This window comes from Choristoneura fumiferana, chromosome 17, assembly GCF_025370935.1.
Source record: "Choristoneura fumiferana chromosome 17, NRCan_CFum_1, whole genome shotgun sequence".
NCBI lineage: Eukaryota > Metazoa > Arthropoda > Insecta > Lepidoptera > Tortricidae > Choristoneura > Choristoneura fumiferana.
In genome coordinates, this window is record NC_133488.1 from 1,578,275 (window position 1) to 1,590,142 (window position 11,868).

Here is an 11,868-nt window from a genome sequence, read left to right on the forward strand (position 1 = left end):
TAGTCCCTGAGCAAGCCGTGGACGGACAGACAGACAGACATGGCGAAACTATAAGGGTTCCGTTTTCGTTTCTTGTTTTTGTAGTCGGTATTATTTTTTTATAAAATTTTTTGGTGTTTACTTTACTTTTTATTTAAAATTTTCAATATTTCTTTCTTTTTACTGATTTGTTGCCAAAGTAAATCCTCATAACGATTCCATTAAGCCCAAACACTCGGCTTAGTTACATTGTTTTATAACAGTTCCGTTTTTTTAAGTCGGCTAAAATCTTGTCCTAAATGTAACAATACTTTTCTGTTGGTACAAATCAGTTCAGCTAAATGCGAGATAATCACTGACCAACATGCATACATACAGTTCAAACTGAGAACCTCCTTTTTTTTGAAGTCTGTTATCAAATCTGTTTTTTTTTTAATGTGTTTCATGTAAGTACGACTAGCTTTTGTCCGCAACTCCGTCTGCGATGAATTCGTTTAGCGCTATCCCGCAATTATGTCCTTCCCAGACCGAACCTTCCTTTCATCATCATTATCAGCCTATAGCAGTCCACTGCTGGACATAGGCCTCCCCCAAAGAGCGCCATGTCCTCGGCTAGACGCATCTAGCTTCTACCAGCAGCCTTTCGCAAATCGTCACTCCACCTGGCCGGAGGGCACCCTACACTACGTTTGCCAAGACGCGCTCTCCACTCAAGAACTCGTTTACCTACTCCAGCGGTTGTCGGTTCTTCGAAAGATATGACCAGCCTACTGCCACTTCAACTTGTTATTTCTCTGAGCTATGTCGATGACCTTAGTTCTGTGTCAGATAGCCTCATTGCGGATTCTATCTTTCAGAGAAACTCCGAGCATAGCTCGTTCCATAGCTCGCTGAGCGACCTTGAAGTGGTGGATTAGCCGTACTGTGAGTGTCCACGTTTCAGCTTCGTATGTCATGACGGGTAGGACGCACTGGTTGAAAACTTTTGTTTTCTGACATTGCGGTTGTGGATGACGAGAAAACTTGACGTAATTTTCCGAATGCTGCCCAGTCCAGCTGAATCATCCGCTTGGCCTCCTTCTCAACCTTCCCTTGCTTCACCAAATTGCATAAAAACCCGTTCAGCAGTTTAGATGTTAAAGGTATCAGACAGACGGTCAGACAAAGTTACTTACGCATTTATATATTAGTTTGGATTTGGATAAAGATTTATACAATATACATTTCTCATTAAATTGTACGGACCCGTTTTCACTCTCTCAATAAAATTATACCTTGACTAAAGGCCAAAACTTGACCTACATTCCGCTAAATCAATCCATAAGCGTCCTCAATCCTAGACCCAAAACCCGCTGTAACAAAAGCACTCGCCATTGTACATGTTAATTACTCTCGAGTCACACCCGTCGATAACTTGATTACACCGTCATCGGCCCTATGTCAATATATCTCCAGATGCATTGTTCCGTGACAATAGATGTCGAACAATGAGATCCTACACTGTTACCTACTACGAGTGCGGCTTGGATTTTATATGTTACTACAATCATTTTGTTCTTGAACTTGAATTGAAACAGGAACATATCGAAAATACAAACTGAGACATGGATGCACAGAAAAACCAGAAAAAGAGACCAGCGCTGGGTATCGAACCCAGGTCCTCAGCAATCCGTGCTGCGTGCTATAACCCCTACACCACCGCTGGACAGGAATCTAGACACGAATTTTTCCTATTCATACATCTCATCTCAGGTTGCTTATTTCTACTACGCTACTTAAGCAGCAGCACTAGCGACATCTATGTTTCGCTCTCATCGAGAGACGTCACATTGAAACAGGAACTTTACTGAATACGCAATAATTGCATCATTGTTGCCATTTATGTTGTATTAATATAAAATCTTGTAAAACCCATAAAATGCAATAAATTAATTATGAATTAAGAGCTGTCAGTAGGCCTCCAACAAGATGGAGCGACGACCTGAGGCCGTAAACGCCGCAATCAAATGAAAAAATATTTTTGTATACGAAATCTGTCTTTTTTTTTATTGCGATCGCGAGCGTCAGAAACGTTAGGCAATACAGCCTCTGGTTAAGATCGCGGGATCGCGTTGGATGCGGAAAGCACAAGACCGGTCTGAGTGGAGAGCCTTGGGGGAGGCATATGTCCAGCTGTGGACGTCTTGCGGCTGACATGATGTTGTTTTATTAAGAATACTCAATTAAAATTGCATCTTTCTAAGTATATTGAGATTTTAAAAAGAAACGAAAATACATTGTACATGTGTATATTGTACATTGTACATTGTACATTGTATTCGCAAATGTTACGTTAAATGAATGTTCATATTGGAAGAAAGTTGTTCAATCCCCAATGTGCACGGAATAAGGATTGAGCACTTAGTACATTTTTTGATGGAGTATGTACTGACTGACTAAGAATAGCCGTAAGACGTATTTGTCTGATTTGAAACTTCGGTATCGGAAGATGCAATACGAATTTACAGGTTCATCAAGCAATCCTTTGTACCCAGAGAATCGGGGTATAAGAAAAAGGATTTGATGAATTTGGCCACGGAGTCCCCAATAAGGCTAGGCAGTCACACAGGTGTACTTAAGGCTCGAAAAAAAAAGAAACAAATCCGAGCAATCATTCACTCACCCACTCACCCACTCACTCACTCACCCACTCACTCACCCACTCACTCACTCACTCACTTACTCACTCACCCACCCACTCAAACAATCACAAACTTTCCCATGTAGATTACCAGGATTCATCCACTGTTCCAGGCTTCACGATGTACACGACGTGCGTGATCTGGCTCGCATTCGTCCCGCTCTACTTCGGCACGGCGAGCCACGTGCCGCTGCGAGTGACGAGCATGGCTGTCACCATCTCTCTCAGCGCCAGCGTCACTCTCGTCTGCCTGTTCTCGCCCAAGGTAATAATAATAATAGACATCTTTTACCTACAAATAAATAATAAGTCAGGAAGCGTAACTCAGAGCAAAGTTCTGTTCTGTTGACATGATAATGATTTCAATTAACTTTTAGTGTTTTTTTTTTTTTTAATATAATGTGACACTGCAATTTATTTATTAATCAAGTGTATTTTGTTTCTATGATGTATTTTTTTCTCTTTTTCTTTGGTTTTTTCTATGAGTCATGTTACTTGAAATAAATGAATATTATTATTATTAAAGTCTACACAAAAAGTGGCCATACTTTATACCAAAACGACTTATGATTCAAATACGAATCATTTTTGAGGTTGCAAATAGACGTGCTGTTGATTGGTTAAAATTCAGAAACAAAGCTGGGATTGGTTTGCCATTTTTCTAACACAGTTCCTATTCCTGACTTATTATTTATTCGTAGTCTTTTACAGGTGATTCAAGTAGTATCACGACGACACTTGCACTCGTGACTGAAAAGGCACACACGACAAGTATACTTACCCCAGTTGGTTGGTTGTTGAACTTTCTTCCAATCACGTAAACAAAAACAAGGACCTAGTATCTTTGGACCTTAAGTGACTCAACCCAATAAAAAAGTAACCTTCTTCCTAACCATCAAGAACCAGGATCCTTGTAAGAGGACTTTGTGATGACGTAGAGATTTTTTCATCAATACAAATTTACAGCATTACAGTTGATACCAACGCACTGTAAATTTCAAGACATGATACACTCATTGAGCGTGAAGACAAGCCAAGAGAGAGAGAAAGAATACACTCATCAAAAATACCTAGGGTTTTTTTATCCCTGGACAGTTTTGAACATGTCAATATTAGTGCATTACTGTAAAGGCCGGGAAGTAGGGGGTTGCCTTGCCAACCAAGCAGATAGGCGGACAAGGGCTGCAGAGCGCGCGTTGAAACAAACGACGGTCGCATTGCCGGCTAGCGACCGGCAAAGTTGTATGAAATCTCTTTGCAGGCCGCTAGAGTAACCGCGCGCCGGCAGCCGAGCCGCAGCGCCTAGTGTTCCGGCCTATTATTTGTAACACAACGTAAATTTGAAAAAAAGGGATATTATTACTCTCTTCTCAGCCCATAGCCACCCAATGCTGAGTGTAGCATCCTGCATTGCTCGCCACTCATCTCGGTCTAGTGCTCTCCTCATCCAGCACCTTGCCACTTTGACCAGTCATCGGTCCACCTCATCTCCTGTCTACCAACGTTCTCCGCCCGGTTTGGGTCTCCACTCATCACGGCCTTCCCCATCTTCCATCACTCCTGCGGTATATGTGTCAGCCACTTCCATTCCTTTGGGTGATTACCCTGGCTATATCGGAGCTATGTTCGTCTCCGAATCTCCGTATTCGGAACCTGTCACGGAGAGATATGCCCAACATCGCCGCTCCATCGCCCTTTGCGTGACTTGCAGCTTGTGTATGACCTTCTGCGTGAGCGTCCAAGTTTCGGCTCCATATTACTCAGTAGTAGTCAAACGTCAAATTTGTCCAGGGATATGGGTGATGACTTTTAGATGTATGTATATCAGTGTTTGTTGTACTCCAGCTGTACATAATCCTGATCCGGCCGGAGCGTAATGTGCGCCAGAGCATAATGCCGGTGCGCTACAGCCGCAAGCCGCCGCCCACGCACGCGCTTCCACGCTCTCAGAGCAAACGTAAGGAACCACATTATTATTTTGTACATTTTTTTAACTGTCCAGTACTCATAGTTCTAACAGGTCGATTCCCAAGAGTTGACTCGAATAGATTGAATGAGTGAAAGAAAATATCTGTCTGTCATTTGAATACACTTCACACAAATATGAAAATGTCATTATGCTACAAAAATGCCGCCTGTCGAAGTAACATTCATTCTTTTATTATTTTCAAAAACCTTAAATACTGTCGGTATTTTAATTTTAGGACATTGAATATTAGTCTAAATAATAATCAAATCTAACAATATTATGGGCAGTGACCGTACTTTTTCTAGCATTTTTGGTGCGATGACGTCAAGTGACACACGACAGCAACCTAGGGTTGTCAACGTGTATAATATGATTGACGTTTAAAATTATGTAAATATTATGTTGTCATTGAAAATGAAACACATTTTTTTTTACTTAGTCAGTATTATAATTGTGTAAGTATAAGATTTATTACTGTAACCCAGTTTCTCCATTGTGTTTAATCAGTTATATCCATTACCTACGCATTATACTGTCTATGCTAATATATAGTTAGTATATCAATTCCTAATCATAAATATGAACTATAACCTGAGATAAGGATTTATTGCAACTGTGTTACATTTTCTTATAATAAATTAACCCTTTATGCATATTGGGTTGGGCTCTACATGCTCTAAGAATATTTTTGTATTTCCGGTTTGTTTAATACGCTATTTTATTTTTATTTTTGATTTTATTTGATTCTTGGTTCAAACAATTTAATATTGGGCACTACTGACAACCCTAGCACTGAACCGAAAATGCTAGAGAAAGTACGATCACTGATTATGGATTTAGCATTTTAGTAAATAAAATTGAAGACTCAACAATTTTAGACCAAAAGTGCTTTACGTAAAAAAATATGTAGGTACCTATGCAAAAAAATCTTTATGGAAAAAAAGAAGTATTATCATACAATATTATACCAAACAATTTCGACCAAATAATTTTAGGACAAAAAAGTTTAGACTGCGAAGGGCACCCCTTTCGTTAATTCAGTCAGGCCAGCTCTCGTAAATCGACCTGTACATAAATGCAGATGAAGCTGAAAATGTACAGCAGATGTTTAGGATTTTTTCATTGAACAACCCCATTTATTTATTTGTAGTCCGGGTTTTCCACCATTCCTTTCTGTCACACATATGCTTGGGGTTTCTCTACGGGATCGAATCAGAAATGAGGAGATACGTAGAAGAATAAGGGTGTGAAAAGAAAAAAATATTTAAATCACATTTAATACCTTAAAACCGTACCATAAAAATATCGAGCATGCCCTGCATACCACGTGTTGCGTCAGGACAAAGGATTCCGAACGACAAAACTGTCTCAAAACACAGACATTTACTGCCCCGTAACGTACATTTGCCATAATTCATTTCATGTAGGTATTGCAAAATAGTCACAAAATTATTCTAATTATAAATAAACCCGCGTAGCTCACCCGAAAACAGAGACATTTGACATTTCAGAGACCTCTCGCTACACTAGCGCGTCTAGCGGCGAATTCATACGTGATAGTTCTCATTCTAGGGTAGGCAGTGCCTTGAACTACCTACCGTGCTATGCTAGCGCTGCCTCCAATGCACATGCAATGCATGCAAGGGTTTTACGCTCCAAAATCTGGGTCCATGATTCTTGTCCTGGCTGCTAGATTTGAGAAATGGTAGCCCTAAGTTTGGGTGTTAATGTAAGAATAGTCAATGCAAAAAAAACCTGCATAATGTAGATATGGCTCCTGATGATGATCAACATAATGATTCCAGGGGTGATCTGCGCGGACAAGGAGACACAGACCGACCCAGCAGACTTCTCAAAGCTGATCAACGGTCAGTCCTGTCAACTGATCAACGACAAAGAAGAGAAAGACGAAAGGAAGAAAAGAGATGACAAGATTAGTAATGTTAAAGTAATCAATAAAAAAGCTGAGGCTTTATAGCAACGAGAATCAACTAAATCGTTAAATGAAGATCCTAGGTATAATAATAACGTGGTATTAAAGAGGAGATCGTGTTCGTGTAAACTAAGGGAAAGGAAACCGGTCATTGTATAATAATGATCGTAATTTAGGTTCTATGGAGTATCCAGTCAAAGACACACCTAAATGTCTATATTCTAAAGTATCTATGTATTAAACCCTTTTTGAAATTGGAACTTTCTCTGCTATATTTACTGGACAGTAATAAGTTTCTCTACAGAACATTTTTTAATGATTCACCGTTCATTAGATTCAAATGTCATTAGACATATATATGATCTACATCCTGTATTTAATATGTTCGAATTTGCATGAGCTGTATCAATTAAAGAACAGGCCAAGTGCGAGTTTGGCTCGAGCACCGAGAGTTTCGTACAAATTTGTAGGTGATACCTATGAATATTCAGTGATAACGGAACCCTTTGTCCTAAGCAAATTGTACGCAAATTGGAATAATTTTAGTTGGCTACTGAGATAGACCAACAGATATAAAACAATTAGGTTTTCAGATTTTTCTTATTGGTTGTGCTAAGAGCTACCTTCACATACCATTTAAGTTCCTGTTTCTATGACAATGGAAAGTACGCTATTGATTTTCTGTTCGCGTACGAGAAGGGATTTTTGCAGAGTGTAGACCGACAGACAGACAGAAAAGTGATCATACAAGGATTCCGTTTTTAGTTTTGAGGTAGGGAACCCTAGAAAAAGAAACCCCGAAAAAAAGCTTCATGACAGGTGAAATATCGCTAAATGGCGTTTATATCGAGAGGTCCATTTGATGTTATAGTCTTACTTGCGATTGGCTCATATAGTTAAATATCCAATCATAGGGTTCCCTTTATCGTGCATAATATCGTTTCTCCGTTATACAGCAGGTGGTAGGACCTTGTGCAAGGTCCACTCGGATTGCTACCACCATCTTGCTCGCTAATCCTGCCGTGGAGCAGCAGTGCTTGCACTGTTGTGTTTCGGCGTGTAGAGTAAGACAGCCGGTGAAATTACTGGCACTTGAGGTATCCTATCTTAGGCCTCTAGGTTGGCAACGCATATGCAATACCCCTGGTGTTGCAGATGTTTATGGGCGGTGGTGATCTCTTACCATCGGGAGACCCACTTGCTCGTTTGCCATCCAGTCGAATAATAAAAAAACACTTCGCATGACTGGTATCTCATAATTTTCTTTAGCCGAATGATACTTTGCATAATTATCAGTTCGAATAATAGTCATTTCTCAGAATATTAAATTACAGAACACTGTTATCGCCGAATATACTACTGCAGAATATTAAATTACAGAAAAATAGTATCGCCGATTTTTATATGGCATAATGATGGGGCCCTAGTGAAAAAGGGGTTAAGTCTGCAGAAATTACACAGCTATTTTCTATTTTATGTGTAAAGGGGTTTAAGTAGAAATCAGCTGTTTAACTTCTGCAGAATTAACCCCTTTCTCACTAGGGCCCCAATGGCATAGCGAAATACTAGTTTGGACAAAACAATAGTATTTTCACGGAATTTCCAATAGTGCTGACCTTAACTTGGCATACATGGTTAAAGGAACAAACAGCTATCATAAAAATGAGCTAAGGTAAAATTAAAACCAGAAAAATAAGCTTGCTGTAGAAGCAGCAGGCGTACCGCCAGAACAAAACAGCAGCTACATAAGTAGGGTTGGGTTAGGTCAGAAACTACGGCCACAACAGCGCGCGAGCCGAGCGAGCGGAGCGAGCCTGCCGCGGCAGCGTCCAGCAAAGCGCCAGAATCTTACTTCTCCCAATAAGGGTTAGGCTAAAAAATAACCGTAATTTAATTGCAAGTAAAGTTTATTAAAATTTATTCTGCTTTTAATTCTTAAGCAAACTAAATACTATGAGATATATCTTTCGGCGTAATAACTATTTCGACATATTTATATTATTCTCATCGATATTATGCCATGTTAATATTCTGCTTTCCAAAATTATGAGATATGATAGTATGCGAAAAAATATATGCAAAAAGTAATTCGGTGATATTTTATGATGATTCTGCTCAAGGTTGTTATGTGAAACGAAATTATAACATTCGATTTTCTGCAACATAATAGTGAACCCCAAGCACAAACGTGACGCAAATGTCTAACTTGTCAGACGGACGTCACGATACTAGAACAGCTTAAGTTAGTGTATGGTTTATAATAGCGTACACATAATGTACAACAGTCAGCAACTAAAATAGACATACATTTGAAGTGCCAAAAATATGTATAGAGGATTTTATTCATCATCATCATCATCCCAGCCTATATACGTCCCACTGCTGGGCACAGGCCTCCTCTCAGAACAAGAGGGCTTGGGCTATAGTTCCCACGCGGGCCCAGTGCTTCGCGGGTTTGTGCAGGTTTCCTCACGATGTTTTCCTTCACCGCAAAGCTCGTGGTAAATTTCAAATGTAATTCCGCACATGAATTTGGAAAAACTCAGAGGTGCGAGCCGGGGTTTGAACCCACGACCCTCTGTTTGAGAGGCGATTGGTCAAACCACTAGGCCACCACGGCTTAGGAGGATTTTATTGCCTGAACATTAAGGTCGTGTATACATATTTTTTGCACTTTGGCTGTATTTATATCTTTGTGGCTGACGGTACTTAACTAACATTACTGTACTTATATAAGGAATATCATCGGTATCTATCTAACTAATACGGAGGCTAGAGTCTTGAAGACGATTGGTTCCCAGAATCTGTGTGAACTTTACCCTAATTCTGATTGGTCAAAATGAGCGCCATTGGTAGTTAGTTATTAATATCCGATTGGTTGTTATGTTGCATATCGTTAATTATTATTGTTTAAGTTTGAAGTCAGAGAAATTTTATAGCAAGTGGTGGCGTCGAAGAAATTTTAATGTATTAATCTGTTATGGCATATTTTATAAAAAAATACTGTCTATCTACATATAAATCTTATGTTATTTCTGATCTATATTTATATAGTTTACTAAATAGTGTCCATTTTATTAGTGTAAGGTAGGTAGGCACTTTCCTACTGTTCTAATTATATGGATAAATACATTTTTTACATTCGCAATTGACATTCTCAATAAGAATTTTTAATTTCACTATTCCTAAACATTTTATATTTCCTATAATAAAACGTAAAAATAAAAGATTATCATATAATATAAAAACACGCTTCCAAATTTAACTTATTCTCATAAAATAACGATAATGTTGTAAATATTACAATTTTTATATCATATCAACAGTGTAAAAAATATGTAAATATAATATTACCAAGGAATGTAAATATATCTATAACAGAAGACGAATAGTGATAATTGTATATAAATGTTCAACCTTAATAAGATTTATTGATACTCAAATATGTGTATAGTAAATTGTAAGTAAATATAATATCTAGATCATTAGATTAAACGCGCGCTCGAGTTGAGCTCTGAGCCAAGACAGTAGGCACTGAGTTTAATTTTTCATATATTTTTAACAACAAAATATTTGTTTCGAGATTGACATAACAGTAACTTGATATAATTAGAACAAACGTTACTTATACAAAAACAGATACAGACTTTCCTTGACCATGAATTTAAGTGTTTTAATCTCAAGCGGTAGCTAAGTGAAGTGATTTCACTTCTAATTCTGGCGATTCTGTATTATTATAAAATAATAATGACACTATTACGACACTATTAATCTTGTGAAATCTAGAACAAAAAAAAAATATTTATTTACTCCTTATGCTCACTTAAATACGTTACAAAACATATCGTCCGTCATAATTTTAGTATAAATAAGAATAAAATCCTTTTTGGACTTTGCAAAGAAAAGGAGTGTTTGTGGACACAAGCATGTTTCATATAATGATCCGTTGCCCATGTACAAGATGTGCTTAGTTTGAGAACAAATAAAATAGTAATCAATTTTTACTGTCCCATATACTTCAATAGTTACAGGCTATCACAAAACACATTGTTTTTGAAAGTGAATGTGCAGTGCAGTGCATAATATTATTATAGATAGTATACTATAATAGATATTATTTGTTCGTAGGTAATCTCCACAAAATAATGTAGCACTTGTAATTTTTTTTAAATATAATTTGTGATTTTGTGATGACCTTCATAATTTTCATTGGCTTAGTGACTACTGCCTTTAGCTCAACTTGTGCGCGCAGATTATAACTGGTATAAATTAATATAATAACTATATATGGAAAATAAAGGGCGTTGATGTTTTCACATTTGTTTATTTTTTACTTTAAGTTACCGGGTGTGGCTTGTTATATGAGCAAATAATTAAAACAAAGATCATACTAGACAAAATGATCAACATTAGTTAAGCGACTTTTAAAAATAATTACTAAGTTTTTTAATTTTTAATCGAAGAAGCAATGTAAAGCAATGTGGTTGATGTTTGTAGCGTGACAAGTGACGTCAATTGTGTTCTAGGATGGCGTACATTGATTGCAGTATATAATTTGTGTGAAAAAAGGTAAATTCAAAGACTACATTATTTTTAAAAGTCGCTGAAATAATGTTGTTTAGTTTGACGAGTAGGTACGATCTATGTTTTAATTATTTGCTCGTATTACAGGCCACACCCGGTATATCAAATAAAATTACGTTTGTACACAGAACTTACACCCTTACTCCCACCACAGAAGAATAGATGTTAGTCCAAGCAAGATTATGCGATATGATTTTATGCCAAACGATACTAAATAAAATTAGGTAGGTATCCGAAAAGAAGATAGAACCATCACAAACTTGTTATTAGATCTGGTGGTCAAAAAATAACTAATGGCGCGACCATGCCATAGTATGTAGTAAAATTCTTGCACAAAAAGGAAATACATAATATAGGTTACAAACAAAAAAGTACAAACTAACAAGGCAGCCTTATCCCAGAAGGGATCTCTGCCAGTCAAACTTTAGGTAGAGATGAACAATCAATCGGGGATCGACAAATAGAGACAAATATTCATTTATAGATATATTATATTCATCAACGCCGTTGCCGTATCGGATAATTTTTGTGTCACTTTAATCGTTATCTCGCTGATAATAGTGCCGAGTTTATATAAAACACCGCGCTGCCAAATCTCTAATATCGTTCTAGCTTATAAGCGTGCTACGTAAACATAACAGCATGTGATAACTATCAATATCAGCTGTTACCCAAACAAAATGCCATCAAACACAAACTCCGGCAACATATTGGACAAGTTTG

At 37.7% G+C, this 11,868-nt stretch overlaps 1 protein-coding gene across 1 annotated transcript in view; it reads left to right on the plus strand.

The window, feature by feature from the left end:
• Positions 1–9,013, plus strand: part of LOC141436681 (metabotropic glutamate receptor 2-like) — a 62,910-nt gene extending 53,897 nt beyond the window's left edge. The window contains exons 14-16 of the mRNA XM_074099690.1: positions 2,773–2,924; positions 4,505–4,616; positions 6,434–9,013. Of these exons, the coding sequence (XP_073955791.1) occupies positions 2,773–2,924; positions 4,505–4,616; positions 6,434–6,606 (437 nt within the window). The 3' untranslated portion in view covers positions 6,607–9,013. The remainder of the gene's footprint in view (positions 1–2,772; positions 2,925–4,504; positions 4,617–6,433) is intronic.
• The last annotated feature ends 2,855 nt before the right edge of the window (positions 9,014–11,868 follow it).